General features: G+C 47.7%; 1 protein-coding gene, 1 long non-coding RNA gene and 4 other non-coding genes across 8 annotated transcripts in view; 5 read left to right on the forward strand and 1 right to left on the reverse strand.

Annotated features, from left to right (window-relative positions):
- Positions 1-5,233: 5,233 nt before the first annotated feature.
- Positions 5,234-26,516, reverse strand: part of si:ch211-51c14.1 (protein kinase C and casein kinase substrate in neurons protein 2) — a 38,769-nt gene continuing 17,486 nt past the window's right edge. For 2 of the 3 annotated variants that reach the window (XM_056610102.1, XM_056610096.1), the window contains exons 5-12: positions 15,731-15,887; positions 13,939-14,174; positions 9,591-9,746; positions 9,004-9,179; positions 8,100-8,220; positions 7,578-7,654; positions 7,123-7,202; positions 5,234-6,693 (exon numbers count right to left, since the gene is read on the reverse strand). In XM_056610102.1, coding sequence (XP_056466077.1) covers positions 6,584-6,693; positions 7,123-7,202; positions 7,578-7,654; positions 8,100-8,220; positions 9,004-9,179; positions 9,591-9,746; positions 13,939-14,174; positions 15,731-15,887 — 1,113 coding nt within the window. In that variant the 3' untranslated portion in view covers positions 5,234-6,583. Of the gene's footprint in view, positions 6,694-7,122; positions 7,203-7,577; positions 7,655-8,099; positions 8,221-9,003; positions 9,180-9,590; positions 9,747-13,938; positions 14,175-15,730; positions 15,888-19,614; positions 19,683-26,516 lie in introns of all 3 variants that reach the window. The other variant, XM_056610110.1, reaches the window with a different exon arrangement.
- LOC130406059 (uncharacterized) overlaps positions 23,330-26,516 on the forward strand; it is a 24,692-nt gene continuing 21,505 nt past the window's right edge. Inside the window, exons 1-2 of the long non-coding RNA XR_008904408.1 lie at positions 23,330-24,058; positions 24,272-25,989. This is a non-coding gene — a long non-coding RNA (uncharacterized LOC130406059). The remainder of the gene's footprint in view (positions 24,059-24,271; positions 25,990-26,516) is intronic.
- LOC130376364 (small nucleolar RNA SNORD88) lies at positions 23,620-23,707 on the forward strand. Its single transcript, XR_008894003.1, has one exon. It is a non-coding gene; the product is annotated as a small nucleolar RNA SNORD88 (small nucleolar RNA).
- On the forward strand, positions 23,859-23,946 carry LOC130376419 (small nucleolar RNA SNORD88). Its single transcript, XR_008894052.1, has one exon. It is a non-coding gene; the product is annotated as a small nucleolar RNA SNORD88 (small nucleolar RNA).
- LOC130376397 (small nucleolar RNA SNORD88) lies at positions 24,116-24,205 on the forward strand. Its single transcript, XR_008894032.1, has one exon. It is a non-coding gene; the product is annotated as a small nucleolar RNA SNORD88 (small nucleolar RNA).
- On the forward strand, positions 24,619-24,755 carry LOC130376757 (small nucleolar RNA SNORA16B/SNORA16A family). Its single transcript, XR_008894080.1, has one exon. It is a non-coding gene; the product is annotated as a small nucleolar RNA SNORA16B/SNORA16A family (small nucleolar RNA).

A 26,516-nucleotide genomic window follows, 5' to 3' on the forward strand; every position in this document is an offset into this window, starting at 1 on the left:
CCTCCTCTACAATTCGGCCCCCCCTGGCCGACGGGGGGGTTACGGGTCTGCGGCTGGACCCCCCCTCCGGCCCTCACCCCATGACTCACACTCTCCCCAGGACCCCCCTGCCCCACTGGGGCCCCCCGCAGCCCATCCAGAGGGCTGCAGAAGCCAATAGACTCATGCATTACATCCGCAACTCCCCCATGCAGTGAATTCAGCAATGCAACGTGTCACACATGGCTGGTTTCATCTGCCACGACTGTGGTGCATCCCTGTAATGTGGTTGTTTTTATATGTGAGATTTTTGCAAAAAATATGTATTTTTGATGGGTTCGCTGTGATCGTTGTGGTGTGTTGCCGGTGTGTGTGTCACTTCACACCTGATGTGATCAGAGAAATACATCTTCAATGACTGCTGTGGGGTGGAGGTGACCTTGTTTTCAGCAGAAAGTGTGTTAAAGGAGCTGTAAGCAATATTGATTTGTTCAAATAAGTGTTAAATAACTCCATATTCCAAAAACCATCACTGACCACTGGGTTTGGTCGGCAACATTGGTCTCCAAATCCTTCTGCTCTCCAGGAAACAGAAAACACAGTTCCTGGTATCCCTGGTATTATGGTTCCCACTTCATCCAATCAGGAGAGAGAACTCCAAAAAGAGGCGGGGCCCTAACTACATGTTCACAGGCTCTCAGTGTTGACTGACAAGGGCGGAGACAACTCCAGCGTTCCAAAGAACGGCTTACACGACAGAAAACATCGAGCTCAAACAAAACGGATGAACAAAAGAAGGAAGGAACGAATAGCTGCCAAGAAAGAGCAACAGAAGTCTCGCCAGACCGGCATTTGTACCGGCATGGCCTTCGAACCGTGGGATAAACATGGTGACACAGGTGACTGGGAGAGGGGGAGGGGGGAAGTGCTCACTGCAGGAACTCGCAGGAAGTTAGCCCAGACCTGGCTTGCAGCCCCTTTAAGACGTGGCGAGAGAGAGGAAGAGGTTAATAAAATATCTCGCTCTTATCTGCTGATGCTGTGCTCCCCAGAATCCCCACAGAGAGTGCTTCTCTCCCTTTCTAAGTAACTTGTCAACTCTATTTTCATCCCCTCTCTCTTTCTCTCGCTCCCTCTTTCTCTCTCTTTTAAGTCTGTCGCTTTCTCTCTCTCTGTCTCTCCTAATGCCGTCACTCTCTATCTCTGTCTCTCCTTATACTGTCTCTCTCCCTCTATCTCTGTCTCTCCTTATACTGTCTCTCTCCAGCTATCTATGCAGTCTCTCTCTATGTCTGTTGTAGTTCTCTCCCTCCCTCTCTCTTTTTTCACAGTTGAACTCTCCTGGTGTCTGTCCAATCTCTCCCCCCCCCCCCCCCCCCCCCCCCCCCATCTCAGTCCGTCTCTCTCTCTCTCGTTCTCTCTCTCTCACGTCCATAAATAATGCACATAGTCTCTCTCTCTCTCTTGCCTGAACATGAATGCACATGCACACACAGTTACAGACACACACACAGCCACAGACAGAAACACACACACACACACACACACACACAAATACGCACACACACCCCAGGACAAACACACCCAGAGCAATGTTTATCTTTTGCCTGATAGCTCGTTATTTTTCCGCCGATGTAGAACACGTAAAGGTCAGTGGGAAGAGTGCGGCCCTCTCCCTGGGAGTCCTGACGACGCGACAAGGAAACCGCTGCTCCCTGCAGACCTGGTTGGCTGGGTGGGGGGGGTGGCTGGGTGGGGGGAGGGCGGGGCGCAGCGAGAACCAGGCACCACTTTGACCCCTTGACCCCACCTCCATGTTGCAGACACAATGTTTTCACATTCATTATGCTTTGCTGTGCTTTATCGATTCCTTGTGTGTTTCACATTTGATCCCAACGCACGCACGCACGCACGCACGCACGCACGCACGCACGCACGCACGCACGCACGCACGCACGCACGCACGCACGCACGCACGCACGCACGCACGCACGCACGCACGCACGGGCACGTGCACACAAACACACACACTCACCCTATGCGCTCTCTGTCCAGCCACCTCCTCCTCCTCCACCTCCTCCACCTCCAGCCTGTCTCAGGTGACGGAGAGTTGGACGTGGACCTCCGGGGACAGGGGAGGGCAGGTTGCCGTGTCTAAAGGTGGAGACGTTGTCTCGGTGTGGGTACACACATCGACCCGCGTCCTGTTACAGACACGGTGCCGAATAGGACGCGACGCCTAGTTGTTGGAATTGAGCCCGAATGCTGGCTGTGTGATTTATGTACCGACACTGTAGTAGTTATATTGTACCCCCCCCCCCCCCCACTGCTGCAGGACTGGACGGGTAGGGTGTGGCCTATCTTAAGAGAAGGGGAGAAATAAGTTGCGCGAGAGCGAGAGAGAGAGAGAGAGAGAGAGAGAGAGAGAGAGAGAGAGAGAGAGAGAGCAAAAGAGAGAGAATAAATGAAGGAGAGAGTAGGAGAAAGAGAGAATGAGACAGGGAGAGAAAGAGAGTAAGAGAGAGAGAGAATGAGAGAGAGAGAGAAAGAACGTAAGAGAGAGAGAGAACATTTAATTATTATGTATCACATTGGCTCTTCTAATCTTAATTATTATCTTCATCATAATCATCATTACCATGTATTGTATCAATATATATTATTCTACATTTCACCTGAAATACATCTACATCTGAAGGAAATATTATTAATGTTATGCTCAAATTATATTCTCTTCCTGGCTTCGTTTTTCTCCTGCCTTCGCAATGCAAGGTAACGGCGGTTTGTTATTCTAATGAAGCTCTTTTGAATTGTGTATCTGTGTGTGTGTGTGTGTGTGTGTGTGTGTGTGTGTGTGTGTGTGTGTGTGTGTGTGTGTGTGTGTGTGTGTGTGTGTGTGTGTGTGTGTGTGTGTTGTGACCACTGGAGAGCTCACGTATCGCGTCTCCTTGACAAGAAGGTGAGTCATTGAATTGAAAGGGTTTAAAAACCTGCACAAAAAATGAATACACATTGACAGGCACAATCTAGTAACAACCCACGAACACACCTACACACCTACGCACACGCGCAGACACGCACACACACACACACACATACACACACAATGTTCTATTAACTAGGCACCTTAAGTGATGACATCCCCCTAATTCCACATCATCATCCCGGGAGAATGAGCAGAGGTAGAGGCGCTCTCTGTAATATTGTTCCCCAGTGCATTCAGCGCAACTCGGATAAAGACGCAAACACATTGATACGCACAGAGTCATCTCCCCTTGAGGAACCTCACACATCCGACCTTCAGTCAGGGAAATGAGTCGGACAAACTTGAACCGTTGCACTTTTAATTATGGCGCTTTTTTCCTGCCTTCGCGATGGCAACCTCGCCCGTCACCTCTAGAGGAGACGAGGGGATAAGACGCTTCCCATAATGGCGACACCCTGGAGTGAGCGATTCCCCCCAGCGCGCCGGTCCCGCTGAGACGTGGCTCCGTCTGTCCTATGGCACCCCCTGTTGGTGGACGTTTTTAATCAAAACTCTAAATTGAACCACCTCCATCCGCGAGCCAAGGTCAACGGGGCACTTGCTCTAAGAAGGTCAAGCCTCTCCCTCTACAGCCTAACACTTATGTTAAAGGGTGATTTACTGCCTGGTCAGCTGGGTAAACTGTGTGTGTGTGTGTGTGTGTGTGTGTGTGGGGGGGTCTCTACACTGCTGCTTGTGTTCTGCGCCCAGACACAACACATTGTTAGTCCAATCTTTGGACAGCAGCACATGAGCTTCAGTGGAAGACGGTTTTGGCTATGAGGGAGGCGTAGAGAATCACGGCGTATTCATGTATTCAACACCAAAGTATAAATTAAGCTTTAGCCCCAATCCCAACACACACAGACACGATGTATTAACATTGCCATGTGCGCGCACACACACACACACACACACACACACACACACACACACACACACACACACACACACACACACACACACACACACACACACACACACACACACACACACACACACACACACAAGCTATCATTTTAAAGAGCATGTAGTATTATATTTGATAACATAATAAAATATAAAATTGTATGTTAAAGTTTGAAAGTTTCCGTGTGCGCGTGTGCATGTGCGAGTGTGTGTATACCTGCATGTATTACGTTATAATTGCAGAACTGACCCATGTCAGTGATAGGTCAGAGCCTAACCCTCGGTTTGACCTCTCACCAACAGATGACAGTTGCCCAGGTGTCAGCTGACAGCCCCGGACAGTTCAACAATGACACGTTTCATCATGGCCTCATTAGCATGCAAATGAGATGCGTAGCAGTCATAATTGTTGTGACACTGAACGGGCGCATGTGAACGCACACACACACGCACAGCCCCACGACGCGACCCGTCTGAACGAAAAACACAGAGAGCGGTTCTCTGTGAGGAGAATAAAGAGGAGACACAGGAGGCCATCCATCCCTCCCAGCGTTACCACGCCGACCGTTTGGGTACCAAACGGTCTGGGACGACAGGGGAGGCGGCGGTTCGTCATTGGTGGCTCGCTGCGTCTCCCCTCGTCGTCTGCTGCGAAGCTTCACGGAGTGTGACGGCGTGAGGGCGACGCCTACAGTGATCTACACAACACAACGCACACTGAACAGCGCGCAACAGCAGCGCACGCACAACGCAGCCCGCATCTGCTCGGCGGGTCGGCGGCGACATGAGGCGGAGCGGCTGATTGGATGAACAGCGCCCTGGCTCGGGGACATGTGATGACAGGGGGGAGGGGGGAGGGGGAGGGGGGAGGGGGAGGGCAGCGGTTAACCTGAGGTGAGTTCAGGCACACGTCCATGATAATCAGAGTCAGGTGAAGCACCTGGGAACTATGGAGGGGCATGTGTGTGTGTGTGTGTGTGTGTGTGTGTGTGTGTGTGTGTGTGTGTGTGTGTGTGTGTGTGTGTGTATTTGCGCGCACGTGTGTGTGGGTGAGTGTGTGTTTGTGTGAATAAAAATGGCAGTTCATCTGCAGATGTGACAGCACCCATAGGCATTCTCCAGGAGCTTTGCTATGTTCCCATGCCAGCACACACACACACACACACACACACACACACACACACACACACACACACACACACACACACACACACACACACACACACACACACACACACACACACACACACACACACACACACACACACACACACACACAAGACGGGGCCAGTAAGAGGAGCCGAGACTCAAATTAAAATGTGAAATGTCAAATTTTATTTCAGAAACAGAGAAAATGATTTTCTTATCGCGGGAAGGTGGAGCTTTATTATTACATCATGCATGGCGTACAGAACAGACGGTACTGAAACAAGATTACTAAACATGGGCTACATTTGGCAAAGTCGCAATTTGTGGCTTAAATAGCGATACAGAGAGATAGAGATAAAGAGAGCGATATTACAATTCACTTATTGACTTACTATGATTCTATCTATCTTTCTATCTTTGTGAATGTATAAAGCCAGCAGGGCAAAGTGAAATCCTCTTTGTATTAAAGCTACTGTAAAGCATCAGCATTTTGATAGCACAAATGTTTATTGATCAGAATAAGCTTAAAGGGTAATTCCGGTGTCAAATGGACTTGGGATATGTTTTGTATGATAACGAGTTGAAACGTTCGTTTGAGCACAAAAAGCACATAGACGCATTCTTCAGTTGGCTGTGTTTAGCCGATTCTATTAAAACGTTATAAACTTGGAACGATAGGGGCATGTGTTATGGTAAAAACTAAATCGCTATTTGAAACCACTTAAAACACTAGATCCCTTATTATACTACCAAAGGAATGCCAGGCTACTTCTAGTGTTTTAAGTGGTTTAAAATAACGATTTAGTTTTTACCATAACACATGCCCCTATCGTTCCAAGTTAATAGCGTTTTGATAGAATCGACTAAAAACAGCGTTTTGATAGAATCAGCTGTTTTGCGCTTTTTTTCTCCAAAACAAACATTCCAATTCGTTATCATACCAAACATATCCCAAATCCATTTTACACCAGATTTGTCCTTTAAGGGCAGTGGTTTCAGCACTGATTGAAAGCTCTCTTAATAACATCTTGTTCCTTCAATATCCAGCATGTTTCTGCCCCAATGTACATCAACGCACTGTTCCTAAATCGAATACGAGTGATGAACGCATACAAAATATATACGTACACATATATCTATATATACCGTAGATATATATATTAAAAGATTTATTAACTTATTTCTCGGTTCACACGTCCTGGTAGTTTCTGGTTTCCCGGGTGGGGGTGAGGGCGTGTGACTCAGAGCTGAGCTTCTAATCACACACCGGATCTTTGGCTAAGTGCTACATTACCTCTGATGGCTTCACCGATGAGGATGAGGTGGTCCATGGCAACACCCCCGCAACACCACCAGCATCCCAGCACCACCGTCCAAACACCACCACCAACAAACAACTGTCTCTGTCCCCTCTGGCCCGCGGTTGAGACTCCGAACACACTCGTGGGTACGCCATCGGTTTCACGTCGACGCTGATGCTGATGCTGGACGGGTTGCCATGGAGACGGGCGGTGACACGGCCTAGACGGCCTCTACGTAGTTGGCCGGGTACAGCCCCTCGCGACCCCCCTCCAGGACCCCCCGACACCAGCCCTGGTCGTCCTCGTCCTCGATCTTCAGGAACTCCTCGCCTGGAACGGAGGAGCCGTACCGACAAGGGTCAAAGGTCAGAGGTCAAAGGTCAAGGTTTATCGGCTGATGGAGCGTCTTGTCGGGCAGCTTCGGTGATTCAGCACTCGGAACAGCGAGGATAAGCACGAGGCGAACCACAAATTAACACAAACTCTGCATGCAGTCTCTACGCTACAAATAGAAAAGACAGCGAGAAATAGTGTGGCAAATTGAGTATAGGGCATATAGATGATGCACCCTCCAAATGAGGGTGCATTGGAAATCTAGTAAGGCTGCATGCATATTTTTGTGTCGTTGGATAAATCCACTGTTTTGTACCATCGGGACTCTGGATTTAATCGGTATAAACCCAGCTAGTACAGTGCCTCAGAACCAGACTCCCAGAGTCTGTATTGTGTGTATTTGTGTGTATCTTTGTATGTTGGTACCTGATTTAAAGGTGAGCTCATCAGTCTCCTGGCCATCGTAGTCGTACAGCGCTCGAACCTTCACCCCCCCGATCATCGTACTGCGGGCCAGAGAGTTACACACAGATTACCCACACACCAGATGGATCAACACAACGCACCACGGCTCATCACAACACCACACAGTCCATATGGTTCAACACAACATCACACACACACACCATCTCACCATCATTTAACAAAACAAAACACAACACACAAACACAGACACACACCATATCATCTAACAAAACACAACAACACACAAACACAGACACACACCATATCATCTAACAAAACACAACAACACACAAACACAGACACACACCATATCATCTAACAAAACACAACAACACACAAACACAGACACACACCATATGGTGTAACACAACACATCACAACACACAGACACCATATGGTTCAACACACACACTGACCTCTTCTCGATGGCTGCTTTCTGCTCCACCACCTTCTTCACTTTCTCCTTCTTAGTTTTCTTCTCCTGTTTCCACTCCTGCCAGACGTCAGTGAAGCAGAAGGGTTGGGAGTGAGTCAGTCAGTCAGTCAGTCAGTCAGTCAGTCAGTCAGTCAGTCAGTCAGTCAGAGTGAGAGACAGACAGACAGACAGACAGACAGACAGACAGACAGACAGACAGACAGACAGACAGACAGACAGACAGACAGACAGACAGACAGACAGACAGAGATAGAGACAGAGAGAGACTGAGAGATAGAGACAGAGAGAGACTGAGAGATACAGACAGAGGGAAGAGAGACAGACAGACAGACAGACAGACAGACAGACAGACAGACAGACAGACAGACAGACAGACAGACAGACAGACAGACAGACAGACAGACAGACAGACAGACAGACAGACAGACAGACAGACAGACAGACAGACAGACAGACAGACAGACAGACAGACAGACAGACAGATACAGGCAGACAGGTGTACCTGGAACTGGGGCCAGTCGGTGGGCATCCCCGGTCCGTACGTGTTCTTCCACCACCTCAGGTCCTCCTGGTCGTCGATGGCCATGAGGGTGTTGTGGAGCTCGCTGTACACAGCCTTCACACTGCACACACACACACACACACACACACACACACACAGGCGCACGCACAAACACACACAAACGGGCGTGAACACACACAGGCACATTCACACACACGCACACACACACACACACACACAGGCGGACACATACACACACAGATTGATGGAGGACCGTCATAAAGAGGACACAGGAGGCTAATGGAGGACAGTGTAGACATACAGCTCATAAACAGAGAGCAGTCCCTCAGAGCGGACCGGGGACAGGCCGACGGGGACGTGAGCCCCTCAGAGCGGACCGGGGACAGGCCGAGGGGGACGTGAGCCCCTCAGAGCGGACCGGGGACAGGCCGACAGGGGACGTGAGGACATCGGTGAGAGCCAGACTACAGCACGCCTATCACAGCTTTCACTCAACTCCTCTGCCTTAACTTGATTGGAAATGGACAAATGTACCGTACGTAATTTCTGTTGCTATTTAAGGAGAAATCTGTTATTTTTCCATTATGAGTACCATTATGAGTACCATTATGGATGTTTTTTATCCGTTTGATTATTCCTCCCTTTTTATATTTTTTGACACACACACATCCAAAGACACACAATCATACACACACACAAACTTGCGTCCACATGCACACACACACACGCACGCACGCACGCACGCACGCACGCACGCACGCACGCACGCACGCACGCACGCACGCACGCACGCACGCACGCACGCACGCACGCACGCACGCACGCACGCACGCACGCACGCACGCACGCACGCACGCACGCACGCACACGCGCGCGTGCTGACCTCTGGTTGGTGGTGACGTCGAGGTGCTTGTGGATGGAGAGGAAGGCCTCCTTCAGGAAGCTGATCCTCTTCCTCTCCTCCTCCTGTGATTGGTCGAAGATGCACTCCATCTCCTCCATGTAGCGCGGCGCGTAGCGACTCACCTCCTCCAGGACCTTCTCGTAGCGCGCACGCACCTACACACACACACACACACACACACACACACACACATGCATAACAGACACACACGCACAAAAATCACAGCATCAGTGGGTTTGGTGATATGGTCCCAAATGTAAAATATGATACACACACAAGCACAAATAAAACACACATAACAAACACAAACACAGACATGCATACACACACACACACACACGCACGCACGCACACACACACACACACACACACACACACACACACCGTACACACACAAACACTTGAATACACACACATACACACACACACAAATAAAATCCACACAAAAAAAGCACAAACCCAGACAGACAGTCATATACCCACAAACACACACACACACACATGCTTTCAACACAGACACCCCTAAAGCCCCTCTCTCCACGGTGTCCCCCCCCCCCGCCCCCTACCTTGTCGGCCACCTGTTGGGCTGCCTCCCTCTCCTCCTGGATCTTCTTCTGCTTCTCGATGGCCACGTCGGGGTTCCCCGCGGCGTGCGCCTCCCGCTCCCGCACCAGATGCTCCCGCCGGCTCACCTTGTGGTACGCGCTGCGGGCCTTGTCCAGCTGCAGGGACACAGACAGGGGCGGGTTAAGGTGGTCATGGGCCCTAGGCTACTATTAGGGGGGCCCCCTTCCGGAGCAAGCAGAAAAAATAACGTATTTTAGTAAATGGACTGCATTTATAAAGCGCTTTCCTAACCAGTGGCCACTCAAAGCGCTTTACAATACTGCCTAACATTCACCCATTCATGCACACTTTCACACTCCGACGGCGGAGTCAGCCACGCAAGGCGAAAGCCAGCTCGTCGGCAGCAGTCAGGGTGAGGCGTCTTGCTCAGGGACACCTCGACACTCGAACCAAAACCTCCTGAGCCACATGCCGCCCGAGATCCCGAGAGAAAGCTTTTGCTTCCTCTCTTGAGCCGTGGAACTAGAAGGCACTGTAAGCGTCTCAGTCTGAACGCCGCAGAACTCCCACGTTCAACCGTGGTATTAATAACAACCTTCGTCGGGTCCAACGCGAACCCCCTCAAGGAGAACGGAATATTAGCAAAGGCGTATGGTCATGGATAATGCATCGTCATTCTGGGGAGACGCGAGGCCAACTTCTTAACAAATAAATGTTTGAACGCATTCAGGGGCTTCGACTGGCGTCTGGCAACACTGAGCGGTCTGGCAGTAGAGAGCCGCGGCGGTCTGGCCCCGACGCGATCGTTATCTGGCATGAAGGAGTTTGGTTTCGCTTGGACAACTTGTCCTCTTTCCAGGGGTCGCCCCGGCATGCTAATGAGGGTAAACCCTCCTTCCTGATCCGAGGTCCGCCCGGGCGTTAAGGACAGATGTCTGAGGCCACGCCGGGTGAGTTCCCCTCAGCGGGACAGGCCGATGCACTGGCCGTGTTGTAGCGGGACTGCTGAGTCCAGACTGGTGTGGCCTGGGGTAGCTTAGCCGGTTCGCTCAGGTAGACACTGCAGGGATACTGTGTGCCCAACAGTACCTGAACCCAAGTGCCCCCACGTTACACACCAGCAACGCATACACAGTAAGTTCCAATAGGACCAACTATTAAGGGGGTGATATTATACCACCAGGTGTGAGTGTCATTAGCCGTTACAAGCCGTTTGAAAATCTGCCCTTCCGCTGTGCCTTGGTGACAAGTGGGTGTGTCCACTTGTCTACCTAAATGTTGCTTATCTATCCACCATACATCTATGTGGACATGCCCACCTGTGACGTCGCTAAAACACAGGAAAAGGCAGATTTACAAACAGCAAGTAATGGGATATACCAGGGCCATAATCTAAATATAGAAGATTGATGTTGTGAGTCCATGACTAGCATATGAATATGAACCAATTAGTCATCTGGAAACATAAAGAAATATATCTATAGCCCAATCTGCGGCTGGTATTGTAACTCAAATATTCTACATATTGGCATTTGCAAAAATCCATGTGGGTAAAAAAAGGCCTTTCTGCTTCGTAGCCACGGACTCAGTGGTAATGTATTTGTGGCCATGCACAGTGGGGGGTCCCCCTGGCTCTGTGTTTAGCTCACAGCAGCACACCTTTCACTGGGAGGGCACCAGCACAGAGGGGTCATGGTTCACGGTGACAGCCGCTTCCTTAACCAAGCCCCCGGTCAACCAGAGCATCAGATACCGTTCGATCGGGCGTCCTCTCAATCCGTCTTGTCTGACAGGGCGGACGCGGCCCGCCTGCTGACCAGACCTCACGCACCGCCGAGGGAATATCGCATTCCCCTTAACCCTAAATGTTTGCTTCAAAGTAGGGTGCGAATAAGGTGATGCAATGAAAAACACCAACCCGAGAAAGATCTCCTCTTGGGTCGATAATGTAAAACTCCTGCTTACCGGAGGGGGGGGGGGGTCATTTTTTAATTATAAAATGAGTAAATCTATGCCGATAAAATAAATAAAATTTTCTTTGGATAAAAACCCTGATGTACATAAATTAAGCAATATAGATGTTACGTATAAATATATGTCAATATACATACTGTGTATACATTTGTCAACATTGTTCCAAGGACTACTTTGATTAGTTCAATATTTATGACAGTATTGCACATTTATTTATATCAGGGGACATATGTTTCATGGTTTCCCAATACATCTGGCATGAGGAAATAAAAGTCCCCTGAAATAAATTAATATTGAATCACGATATAAAAGTCCCCTGAAATGAATAAATGTGGTAATATGAAGCAGAAAATCCCCTGAAATAAATTAATGCAGCCCTTTGAAAAACATCCTTTAAAAGCAAAATATAATTATTTATATTTAAACTTTATTAACTAATTTATGTATTTATTTGAAACGTATGTATTTATCGCGTCGTTAAACTATTTTCGGGATTTATTTCATAGCCATATTTCCTCATTTAACTATTTGAAATCCTCCTAATTGACCTAAATGGGTTCCCGTGCCGGGGCCGTATGTGCTTGACGTTACAAACTCCTCACTCGTCCCTGACCACGTACTCACTGCCTCCAGGACTTCTGCGATTAAGCCATTACTCAGAGAACAAGCCTGTCTCAGGAGGCACTCAGTCAGCAACTATACACCAGTTTCCACTTCTTGAAAGGGTCGTGGTCTAATCAAATCATTATTCATTCAACCACTAATACAGTATTGGAACTCGTTGCGTGCAGCATGAGTCATTTCCACTGAAACTGCTCTGACGAGGGTGTAGTATATTAGCTCGCTATCGATAGCGACAAGCTACCGCTAGATCTCACTGCTTCTCCGTGTTCGACAAAGTGAGGTGTGAAATTCTTCCTGACTGGCCCGGACATTATGTTACCGTGGGAGACCCTGAAACCCTAACCTCGGATAAATCCTATCTTTAGGATTTAATGCAATTTCTGAATATTTAGGGTTGTGAAGTCAAAGCACATTGGGCCACAGAAAACACCCGCACACACATTTACACACTTGCACACACACACACACACACACACACACAAACACACACACATGCGCACACGCCTGCACGCACACACCACCAGTGCCGATGTGCAAGGCGTGAAAGAGCCGAATGCACCAGCTCACTGGACTTCACTTCAAGTCAATATAACTTTATTGTCCCACGGGGAAATTTGTTTTGGACTCCCGCTGCTCATGCTGCAGTTAAAACACAACAAACACAGCCCCCCCCCACAAACACTCACCGACAACAACATAACAAAATAGTGCAACAACCAAAACAACAACGCAACAGTATAAAAGGCAAGAAAACTTCAAACATGAGAGATCCAGGGCACACAACTGGATTATCTTTCAGCACATTGGGGGGTTTTAATCAATGCAAAATGCTAAATAGACTGCATTTATACAACGCTTTCCTAAACAGTGGCAACTCAAAGCACTTTACAATACTGCCCCACATTCACCCGTTCATGCACACATTCACACACCGACGGCGGAGTCAACCAGGAAGCTCGTCAGGAGCAGTTAGGGTGGGGTGTCTTGATCAGGGACACCTCGCACGCAACTAGTCAGACTTGTATTTCCTGATTGCCGAATAAATCTGGCACGAGGACATAAAAGTCCCCTGAAATAAATGAACATTGAATTATGGAATAAAAGTCCCCTGAAATAAAAGATTTGGAAAATCTGCCGAAATAAATAAATGCATCTTTTTGACAAACATCTAACCCAAATAAAATATAATTTATTTTATAAAATAATAAAATAATCTATTAATTTTCTTTATTAACTCATGGTTGGAGTCGGCATGGAAACGATCCCTACCTTCTTAAGCCGCTTGGCCTAGGGCCTTACCTTCTTAAGCCACTTGGCCCAGGGCCCTACCTTCTTAAGCCGCTTGGCCTAGGGCCTTACCTTCTTAAGCCACTTGGCCTAGGGCCCTACCTTCTTAAGCCACTTGGCCTGGGGCCTTACCTTCTTGAGCCACTTGGCCTAGGGCCTTACCTTCTTAAGCCACTTGGCCTGGGGCCTTACCTTCTTAAACTGCTTGGCCCAGGGCCTTACCTTCTTAATCCGCTTGGCCTAGGGCCTTACCTTCTTAAGCCACTTGGCCTAGGGCCTTACCTTCTTAAGCCACTTGGCCTAGGGCCTTACCTTTTTAAGCCGCTTGGCCTAGGGCCTTACCTTCTTAAGCCACTTGGCCTAGGGCCTAACCTTCTTAAGCTGCTTGGCCCGGGGCCCTACCTTCTTAAGCCACTTGGCCCAGGGCCTTACCTTCTTAAGCCGCTTTGCCTGGGGCCTTACCTTCTTAAGCCGCTTGGCCCAGGGCTTCTGAGCACGTGCGAAGCCGGTGCCGAAGTCCTGGGACTCCTTGAAGCCTCCGAAGAACTTCTTGTGGAAGCTCTCCTTCTGCCAGCTGCGCACGCGGTCGCCGTCCTCCGCCACCAGCGAGCGGCACATGGAGGAGTGGTAGGAGGCCAGGCGGTCCGCAGAGGAGAGGAAGCACTTCCACGCCTGCAGCAGGGAGCCGTAGAGCGGGCCTGAACACACACACACACACACACACACACACACACACACACACACACACACAATAAACAACACGGGCGCACACACACACAATGTACTCACAGAATAAGCACAAACGCACACACACACAGAATAAACGCACACACACAATGCATACACACAATAAGCACAGGCGCACACACACACACAGAACAAACACGCACACACACACACACACACAATAAACAACATGGGCGGACACACACAATGCACACACACACACACACACACACAATTAACACGGGCGCACACACACACACACAATAGACACGGGCGCACACACACAAGGCACACGTGGGAACACACACACAGAGACATGCACGCACACACAGACACACAAGGCACACGTGGGAACACGCACACAGAGACATGAACGCACGCACATGCGCAAGTGCACCGGTCTGACCAGAGCCAAGGACTCAAGCCATGGAACGGATTCTCCAAACATGGAAGGGATCTGCAGGACTACAGGTTTGTTTATCGCTTAACCGTTGACAAATTAAGCTGTGAACATAAAGTAGGAGGCCAACGGTTTATGTTTTACTATCTAAGTGGCCTGAGGGGAACAGATATGTAAATACCCGTAATTCACCCCCCAAGGAGTCCTGTCAGCAGTCTAGGGCCTAGCTAACATGAATGGATGAACTCAGTTTTATGTTCGCAGCAGCATCGGTCAGATATTCGGTTGGCGATATAGTTACAGAGGCACGACATTAGTTAAGGAATATGGTTAGAGATTTTTATTTTGAGGCATAATGTTTAAAACAGTGTTGGGTCATGGATTTTACTGATGATACTTTTTCTACTGCCGATATTCACTCCGTTAAAAAGATGTGATGTTTAAATGTTCCTCAGGATGAAACGGCCCCTGAGTCTATCCATCCAGGGAACCTTTCTCTATAAATCGTTTTGACTCTACCACCCCCCGCCCCCCCCCCCCCCCCCCCCCCTTCATTTTCCTCTGACTCATCTTCAACATCAAACACTGGGGTTGTGCGACGAATAAACATCAGGGCGCCGCATCATTCGCTTGCCAATTCCTCCAATGCCTCCCTCCCTACCTCACTCGCTCCCTAAACAGAGGACTTAAAAAAAAGACTGGTCACTTAATAAGAATCCGGGAATTCACATTAACATTGAGGGCCTTTATCAGACGCTTTCAACCAGAGCGACTGACAATAAGTACATTTGTCAGAAGAAAGAAACAACAATATATCGCTGTCGGTACAATCAGGATGTTCATAGACCCAAGTGCCAAGCACTAACAATCACTTGGTTAACCCGTTCCCCGTGCACAACAGAGATAGCTCGGATAAGATGCAACACAATGCTAAGTGAAAGTACCATTTTGAAGTGCACGTGAGGAATGAGTGAATGAGTGAGGGAATGAGTGAAAAAGTGAGAGATTTGGAACTCGGCCCTCCTCTCTCCTCCTCTCGATTCGGGAACACAACAGCGCAGGAATGCCAGCGCTCACGGTCGCATTCGGCCCCTTTTTGGGAGATGTTGGCGGGGCCGCAGTACTCACTGGTCTCCACCAGGGGCTTCCACTTGTTGCTCCACTCGGCGAGTTGCTGGGCGTACTGGCGCTCCACACGGGCCCTCTCCTGGAAGCACGCCACGATGTCATTACACGCCTGGAAGGAGTCCTCCGTCCGCTTGACCGTACGCTGGTAGTTCCCAGGCTGGAAGGACACACACACAGAAAGAGAGTCACACACACACACACACACACACACACACACACATACAGAAATAGACCCACACACACATTTACATTTAGGGCAGTTAGCAGACACACACAAACAGACACAGACAGGGACATACATACAGACAGAAAGAGGCACACACACACACACACACGGAAAGAGACACACATGTACAGACAGAGACACACACACAGGCACATACATACAGACACAAACAGGCAGACACACTCAGACACGCACACACACACACACACACACACACACACACACACACACACACACACACACACACACACACACACACACACACACACACACACACACACACACACACACACACACACACACACACACACAAGGACACACAAAAATAACAAGTGTGAGAAGTGCTGTCCAGTGTGAATAAGCCTGGGGTCGCTTGGGTCGTTGGGTCGTGTTTCCCCAAATGTTTTTAAATCACCTAACGCTCCTTCTCTCTCCGTTTAGTGGCTCTAAGAAGGACGTATGAATCTGTGACCGACCTCGTTTTCAACTCCAAGCCCCGTGAAGTGGAGCTGCCAACTCATCCGAACGAATCTGCATATTGAATCCTGAATGGCTACATTTAATCAGGGCCCCAACACAATTTGCGTCAGCGATTTAGACTCAAGTCGAGCGAACGCGCTTCGCCTCCTCAGCGGCAAACAAATGTGGACGTTCAAAATCACTGCTTTAGTAAAGGGGCCCTTTCATCGTGGATAAAGAGGTTTTGTTTTGTATGAACCGCTCTTTAAAGAAGGAGAAATCCCCTGTGGCTGGCTGGTCGTGTCACGCAGGGCGTTGGGTTCCTCTGTGGCTCAGTTCCTCACAGACCAGGCCGGGCCCGGCGTGGTCAGGGCCCGTACCCACTGGGGCGGCCCAGTGGAGGGGCTCGGGGGCCTTGGGAACACCAGAGACGGGCACGGCCCAGCTGCTGAGTGCAATGACACATGCTTTGTTTGTGGATGTGGAGTTTGGAAGATCTCGCTCCATTTTTCCTGGCAGGCGCCACATAATACAACAAAACCCAAACTCACTCACTCTGTGTCTCTCTCTCTCTCTCTCTGAAGGACACGTTTACAAGCTGCAGAAAGCGTTTGAGCAGAGCGCGGCAATGGCTAGATGTAGCTCTCTTAAAAGCAGCTCTATCCCATAACTAATTTTATGCGTCAACGTTTACAAAAGTATTCTCGTCGTTTGTTACAACTAACCGCTAATTAAGTGTGTCAAAAGGTGTTTTCCTTAAACACTGTCGGTAAAACTGATTTATAGGTTATAAAACATATGGACTGCAAAGTGCACTTTCATACGCAGCTCTCACATATACCTAAACGCACGTAAAATCTTAATCTTTCCCCCTCTCTCCTTCCTGCGCTCCGTCTTTCTGTTGTAGTTCGTCCTGGCACTTCTCAATCGTCCCCCGATTAAACAAAACCAGCTGAGGAATTCACAGAGGGGCCAACTTCACGGCTGCAGATCCTCCTCGAGCCAATCACAGGGCCCAACACACATCTGCTCCGGCACAATCTGCCTAGGCAGCCTATCGCAGCATCAAAGAGACCCGGCAGTAGGTCTTGTTAAAAGTAAAAAGAAAGAATGAAAGACCTTTTCATAATTGGCAAGTTTCCTCATGGATGTGACCCTGGTCTTTTTCGTTAAACTTGTGACCACAACATGTACATTTAGGGCATTTAGAAGACACTTTAATCCAAAACGACTTACTTTCTCTCTGACGGCAGTGTCAACCATGCAAGGCGACAGCCAGCTCGTCAGGAGTAGTCAGGAAGAGGCGAGAGGCTCAGGGACACCTTTGCTCAGCTAGGAGGTGCCGGGGATCAAACTAGCAACCTTCCGGCTACAAAAGTGCTCTAAAAGTCTCCATATCTCCCTCCTAATCTCAGGACCACAGAATCACAGCCGTTACACAACTGCACAGCGCTCTGCTTTTACGACGGTGGCCTCACCAGGCCCTGAAAGAGGAGCACACCTCTGCATCATAATCAAGTCTCAGCCTGGGATATTGATATCCAGTAGACCCAGCACTCTGCCAAACGACAGGACCGGGAGCGATAAAACCGAGAGCAGGCAGACCAAGGCGCGCTGAAGTGGTAGTTTAGTACAAAAACATAGGAGGGAGATAAATGTTTGCATTGAGGTGAACACATGTGGCCGTGATAAACACAGACGTTGTCACCACCGTTTGGAGGGACTATGAACCAGAATGGACTGTTCTTACGCGGTTATAGAGACAGAGCTGCCATCGTCCTTGTCTCGTGTGGAACTCGAGCCCATTGAGATTTTGATCTCAGATTTTGATCTCAAGTCCATTCAAACCCCATTGGAAATGGTTAAGAGTTACAGCCGTTATGGGGAGAAATGTCAGAGTTGCAAAGTACACAAACCTGAGGTATTCGAGTGCTTGCCTTCTGCTCAGATGCTAACAGTCTGTACTTTTATTGTGCAGCAGCCCATAAAAAGGCATATGTACGAAATGGAAACGGAAGGAGATGGAAAATAACAAAGATTTTCGCGGCTATGTTTGTAGCCACAAACTTCAGGGGATTTATTTGTACGTTTTCGGGAGGGTTAGGGTTTGAAGTATTTATCGTAAGCAAGCAGAGCATTACCTTCCATTTTCCGAATATGTGTAGTAGACCCAAATATTCACAGATTATTTTACTTGGCAATGGTGTTCGATGGGAGTCTATCCTGAGGTAAACATCTCAATGGTTCGAGTCCCATATGGAGCCACCATCAACATGGTTTTTACTTCAGTAATTGATTTATTTTGTCATCCAGACTAATGCTCATTATTTTGATTGATCAAAAACTTGTATTTATGGAGAGGTATATTGAAAACACGTTTGAAATATAGACTGCTCGCCTAGCCACGGCTAAACACTGTTATCTTCTCTGGCATTGACCACTAAGGAAAGAAGAAAGGTGTGTCCTTAAAACAACAACAATGGTAGTAAATTCATCAAGAGGAAATATGACTTAACCAAAGCCAATTGTTGAGTTGAATCTGAGTTTAATCTTTAGTATCTACATTTCTTTGAGAACGATGCATGCAGAAGAGGGACATGCTTATTATTAAATTAAGCCGAGCTGTTATCCACTTTGTATAAGATTAACATGAGCCACATTTGACATGCTAACTTATTTTTATTCATTTAAAAACATCACTTCAGCACATGTCAATGTTAACCACTTTAGCATGTGGATGTACATTACTTCAGCACATGTGGATAGACTTAAACCAGAATCGTCCTGATAGAAAGTTCCAGCTTCTGTAATGATTTCTCCTGATCTCCCCAGAAGCCTTACTTAACTTAACCTAACTGTTATCCCGGCGGCCTGCTACTTTGTGAAACTTGAGTCATGCTAAGGTTAGAGAGTGTGGCTTCATGCTCTGCATGTTTCCCATAAGAGCTGAACATCACAAGATAGGAGCGTGTGGCCTTGTACTCAGAGAGATGATGAGGCTGAACACTAAAGATGTTTTGTCTGTTTTGGCCCGGACAATGTCAGCTCGTCTTAGTGAGACGACTAAGGCCTGGGCCCTCGATTGTACATCTGATCATCTGTGGGACAGAGAGACATGTGCATGTAAACACATACACCCTCCCTCGACAAACGCACGCACGCACGCAAACACACGCACACACACACTCACTCAACTTACCACCCAGAAACTTTTGCTGTGTGCGTCTTCCAGGCCATTCTCCGACGTAATCGCTGACATCTTCCTTCCTGGGTGATGAACGTAATCGTGGTCAGAAAACATTTCATTAAAGTCATCCTCCATCACAAACACATGAGACAATGGTAGCGACAGCGTTAAACAGAACGACTGTTTCACATTTTGATTGGAATTAAACGGGTGTCCACCTGCCACTGAATTAGCATTCACCACCAGGCGATGTATATCATCAAAGGATTGCATTTCACAACCATAGGAGCTTCTAATATGGTACGGCAATGTGGTACATGGAGCAGTCTTTGGGCTCGCTCCAAGCTGTGAATACATCAGCAGGGACGAAGGAACTCTCCCACCAGCGTTCCTCGCTTGGGAACTTGAGCTATCTAAATATAAACAGGGGGGTAAAGGTTGTATCATCCCATCGCACTGCCCTCATCTCCCCTCACTAGTGGGGCTTATTCCCACTTCCCATATCTCTCTCTGTCTCTCTCCCTCGGTCTCTCGGTCTCTCGGTCTCTCTCTCTCTCTCTCTCTCTCTCTCTCTCTCTCTCTCTCTCTCTCTCTCTCTCTCTCTCTCTCTCTCTCTCTCTCTCTCTCTCTCTCTCTCTCTCTCTCTCTCTCTCTCTCTCTCTCTCTCTCTCTCTCTCTCTCAAACCAAAACACTTGAGGAAAGACCAAACAAATGAAGTATGTCTGTATGTCACAATGCACAGGTTCTGCTAAACTCACAACATACATGCAGTCACATGTTCCGGCTTTAGAGGATGGAGGCCCAGACTGCACACGCACACACACACACACACACACACCCTCTCTGTAGAGGCATGAAGTAAAAGATCACTAGATTTCATCACAAGACCCATGGTGGTTCTGGGGAAGAAACACAGAGACACACATACACAGACACACACGAAAAATACACACAACCACACACATACACAACCCTTTTATACGGTTCCGTCAGGCGCAAAATTAGATTGGAGAACTCTGTTTATAGGAAATCACATGGTCGGCTAGGAGCGCTACACAGGTCCTCTCCCTGCTGCCTCTCCCTGCATCTGCGGGGGGGGGGGGGGGTTATACTAACGGCCACACTATAATATCATGCTCCTTCTGTTCCCTTCTCTATCTCCCTTTCTCAATCAAATCCCCCCCTTACCCTCTCTTCTCCCCCTGAAGATAGTGGTTGTCCTCTCTCTCTCTCTCTCTCTCTCTCTCTCTCTCTCTCTCTCTCTCTCTCTCTCTCTCTCTCTCTCTCTCTCTCTCTCTCTCTCTCTCTCTCTCTCTCTCTCTCTCTCTCTCTCTCGCTCTCTCTCTCGCTCTCTCTCTCTCGCTCTCTCTCTCTCTCTCTCTCTCTCTCTCTCTCTCTCTCTCTCTCTCTCAGCAGGGGTCAGAGAGCCCTAATGAATCACTTCCCTCCTAACCTCTTGACTGTGACTTCCTGTCCATCTAGTTACTGGCTGCCCCCGGGGGGTTAGGGGGGGGGGGGGGGGTCTTTAACAAAGAGCACTGTGGGAAAGACCACTCTTATGTTATCCCCAAACATATATGGAAACCATTTGCTATCTCTACAATGACCAGTGCTGCTTCCTTACAGGTCCTGTGCTCCACTGAACCTGGAAAGGGCTAACAAAACTAATATATACATTTCACTGAGTCATTATCAACTCAACCACTCTGTGAAGGGGCGATTATCGGTCGATGTCTGATTAATAACATCACTAATAGGATCTTCAATGACATGGAGTGTTCCTCTTTCGGAACCATGTATTCTCTACCATGGGAATATATAGCTGTCCAGATCCAAAATCCAAATCAATAAACCGATATATAAAGGTCTTCATAAAGAGTGGCTGTTAGCATAATAAAATAAAGGGCAGCTTCAGCGAGATTCAATTGAATCATGAAAGGCGATCTGAAACTTTGACAACTCATCCACCCTTTGCCTGAGATGGCCTGTCGCACAGCCACACACACACACACTGCCACACACACACATAAGTGCACACAGCCGTGCAAACACACATGCACATACACACAGCTACACACGCACAGACACACACAGAAACAGGCACATACATGCACACGCACAGACCGACCTGCAAACACACATGCACATACACAGCCACACACAAACACAATCACACACAGACAGACACGCACATTCATGAACACAGCCACACACGCAAACCCTCACACATGCACACACACACACACACAACCATACAACCTCCCTCACCCCCCCTTCTCCCCTATCTGCTTCCACTGTCTTGCATAGCTCAACGTGCGCCAACAACACAGACGAGATACAAAGCCATCAGCCAAAGAGCCAAAAAGTGATCCTCGAGCTTCAGTACTCAGACGGGGGACTTAAGGACAACCAGCAGACGGTCTTCTCTTACCTTCCACTCCTCTGGGTTCGGTTCTTCGGAGCGCCCTTAGTCCACAGTTTTCCGCCCTCCTTCCTGCTCAGTTTTCCTATTCCCAGAGCCTCTCCCCTAGCCACCTCTCCCCTCCTATCCTCACTCCTTTCAGTCGGGCTTTCTAGTTTTCCACTAGCCCCACCGCTCCCCTGCTCGTCCCCTTTCTCTGGCCCTCTGTGTGTGTGAGATGAGCTGGTTTTTCTCCCTCCCTCCCTCCCTCCCTCCCTCCCTCCCTCCCTCCCTCGGTCTCTCCCTCTCTCCCTCCCTCCCTCCCTCCCCCTCTCTCTCGCTGCCCCCTCCTCCTGTTGAAAACAGCTGTAGGAAACAGTCCTTCCCCCCCCCTGTTTGAGCTTTACAACTGCTCCCAAACCATTGTTCCCTCCCTCATTCTCCCTCCCCGTCTCTCATTCACTCACTCAAGCTTTGTTTGATCGCTTTTGATTACATTTGCCCGGATATTGACACACTTCTGTTGGACCACAATGAGTACTTAGAGGAGATAAGAAGAGACAAACCACACACACACACACACACACACACACACACACACACACACACACACACACACACACACACACACACACACACACACACACACACACACACACACACACACACACACACACACACACACACACCACCGCATCCAGACTAGATCGGCAGGCCCACATGCCATAGCTGGCAGAACCGTCCAGATTTATGTGCGTCTGTGGGTGTCTGTGTGTCTGTGAGTGTAATTTGAAGTAGAGGACTCCTCAACAGTAGCCGTGCATACAGCACATCTGCTGCCAGTGACATACAACCAAAGTTATGTTGTAATTGCCAGGCTCTTGCCAAGACATGTCATCTAATAACCAGACAGGTGCTGCACTGTCCACACCCAGGCCTCTGTGAACTGCCCAGAACAACAGTTTGCTTTTGTTTGTTCTTCTCACATCGCATTGCAGGGCACAGCCCGTAACCGAGTCTCAAATGTGCATTTGTGAGACCTATATATAGGCCCTCGGCAGATTGTACTAACTGTCGTTGTTTGTATTACAGTATTAGTATACTATTCTTAAAACACTCGGCTATAGGCTAGAGTTTTACTATTAATGTATCATGCACGCAAGGTATTTTCCCCCTATGTTTTTAGTTATATTCAAATAAAGTTTACCATTTCTACCACGCATGTTATTTTTAGAGAGGCACATATACGGGTCCTATCTTGGGTCCTTCGTGAGAGACGTATATAAAGCGCCATCCCGCCCGGCATCGTTGTCTCGTCATCCAGGAATGTGTCTAGTTGGTAAGCATCAAGCTCCCTCTCAACCATCTACCGCGAGAGTTCCTTTAATTATCGTTTTGTTTGATAATCATGTTAAGAATATTGTCAATGACGTGCTTATCAATTATTTATTGAGCTGTATTATGGATTCTGGACCAGTTAACTGCACATGTGACCGGCTAACGTTAGCATCATTCTAGCTAGGTAGCTACATCTGATAGCCACGTGTTGGACTATTTCCAAGCCATCTTCTCCTGTAGACCAACTGTACTTTACAACGTCCATCAATGCATGGGCCCTCTCCTGTGATGTCTTTGCACTGGGCTCTGAAACCATGTGGATAACGTGCCTCTCTGGACTTGACAATCCGGAGACTGAGGAGACTAGCTACAGGGGTTAGCCTAGCCTAGTGGCGCCTCATGGCATCTCACTAACACGCCGACCTTCTCCTTGTCTTGCAGGAAGTGGATCAGGCCACCAAGGATCTCTGAGGTTAGTATGAATGTTTGGTTTTACGGGAGTAAGCTTATATTATTATTTTCTTATGATGTCTTTGCACTGGGCTCTGAAACTCTGTGGATAGCGTGCCTCTCTGGACTTGACAATCCAGAGACTGAGGATAACATGGATGCAGTGACTTGGCCTTACGTACCTTTCAGCCGATGATTATTAACGTGCTTTTTCTTCGTCTTGCAGGACGTGTGACCTAGTGCCATGAGCTGACTGTAAACATCAGGTCAGTACTCGTGATGCTCCAGATTCCTTCATTTGCAGGCATGTTAGAAGGCCCTGCAGTTTCTTGTGATGTCTTTGCACTGGGCTCTGATTTAATCTGAGGATAACGTGCCGCCCTGCCCCTGACAAGGCAGGGCCTGATGGAAATTACATGCAGATTGTCCGCTTTTGCACGGTCGTACTTCTTGTTCTGATCCATGTCTTGTGCTTGCAGATGCTGCATCTTCCTCAATGGCGCCATCTAGTGAGTGATCGCTGAAAGTACATCCAAATAATTTCGCGTATTTTGTTTATCCAAATAATGCCAATATTTCTTTGAATAAAACTATCTTTGTAACTAATGTGTCTTTTATTACGGGAGGGGCAATGTATTTCTATCGACACTTGAGTAATTAGAAACTTACAATTATTTAATTACATCTCTATCCTCTATTGACCATAAAGGGTTACGCACAGAGCATTGTTGTCTTGACTTATCAGACATTACACAGGCCTAGACAATAAAATCTCTGCTCAAACACACTTAAAATATCAATCTGCTGAAATGAAAAAGCAATTAATGCAGGCACCTACCCAAGCTGTCCATGCTTCTTCTGTAGCGCCGGACAGCCATCAGGTTGCCATACATAATAACTTTCACTGACGGTCGCTGTTTGGTTCCTTAATACCTTTCAGCAACATATAGGGGAAGAACAAAGTTCTGAGGTCTGTTTGATTAGCCTTTAGTTATGCTGAATCTCAAAGTAACCAAGAGTAAAATTCTGTCATGTCAGATTATGAGTTATCACTTGAAGTTTGAACTAAATCATTTGCTATAATTTTATTTGGACTATGAAAGGTTGGCTTCCGTGAGGGCATTATCGAATGTTTACGAGCTATTATTTGGTCGAAATCAATGAAGATTACATCATAAAAATTTATTCAGTGTAATATGAACTGAATATTCAGCTACACTACAGAAACACTCAGTTTTGCTGAAATGTTTCTGAATGTCTGGGAATATCTGGATGATTCCGATTTAGCAAGACAGTTCAATTGTGTAGGGAACACGGTTTGCAAGGATCCTGTGTGTAAAGTTTGGCTGAAAGAAACCCAGGCTGAAAATGTAGGAATGATAACGCTATACATTGTTATACCACTAGACACTATTTTCAAATTTGCTTCTTGACACATTTCAGCAGGATTGAATAGATGGTGATGACTTGTTTCTTCATCTTTATTATAATTCTAACAATTTAATCTCTTAAAACATTTGAAATTTGTTTATATGAATGTGCGCATATGTATATCACATACATATATTCCGTTATACCTTTATCAGTTCATATCTTTAAAAGACCTCTTAAAATAAATTAAGTGCTTTCTATACAGTGAGACCGATCTGGAATATTTCTAGCAACAAAGGGGCTGCCTATTAGTTCTCCTCACAAGGTACCCAAGATTGAGGGGTAGCGATACAAAAACAGGATTTTTTTTCATTTATTTTCCCCATCAAATCAAGTGTAAGGACTTCAATATAGAAAGTCATTTATTTTCTCACTTGGGGAAACCGGCCCTTTAACCTGGCCTCAATCCAGCCAACAGGTAGTTGGATATAACAAGCCCCAGGTGCAACACATTTTACAATATTAACCCTTTAAGCATGTAATACGTGTTGCCTAGGGTTACAATGATCATTGGGACAAGCAATAAGGGCGAAAAATGTCAGTTCTCGCTATAAGCAATTAAGTTATTAATAGCCGAGATATTAATAAACTTAAAGGCTCATCTCTGCAACAACAGATTTGGACCAGAGGATGTTTGAATACTGTGGGGTTGTTATCGACACTGTCTGTTCAACGAAGGGAAAGGGAATAGATTGAAAACAAAACTAGGTCAAACTGTATAGAAGGCGGAGCAGTTAAATAACAAACACGTCGAAACCATTTTCATGTCAAACATTTGGAAGACAGAGATTCTGTAGAACTTTTGAGACATTTTCACATCTTAAAACCATAATTAGGATGACCATTACTTTCATCGTCCTTATTGCTAGACAAATCGCATTTCAATATGTATCTCTCCTAGACTACCGGCCTTTTACAGCCACAGAAAAATAGATATACCTGTTATATATAATCTCTGATCGTTGATCAATGGCTTGTGAGCACGCGCACAGTACGCAAACGGATGTAGAAACGATGCGGTGGTCTGCCTCTGCAGGGGGTAGGGGGGGGGGGGGTGGTGAGGATGGGGGCGGCCGCGACCCTCCCCCATTCCTCCCTCCCTCCCCCATCGACGCCCTGATATAAAACACATGAGGAGGCCTCCACAGGCAAGCATGAGAGGTGAAGCGTTGTTTAAGGTAGGTCATGAGAGAGCCCTTATATTTGATCTCACACACTGAGGAATGCCGGACGGGGAGACTAGGAGACGGCAGAATGCAAATGGTGGAGGAACTAAAGACACGGATTGCGGGG

This window comes from Gadus chalcogrammus, chromosome 2 (assembly GCF_026213295.1).
Source record: "Gadus chalcogrammus isolate NIFS_2021 chromosome 2, NIFS_Gcha_1.0, whole genome shotgun sequence".
In the NCBI taxonomy this organism is placed as follows: domain Eukaryota; kingdom Metazoa; phylum Chordata; class Actinopteri; order Gadiformes; family Gadidae; genus Gadus; species Gadus chalcogrammus.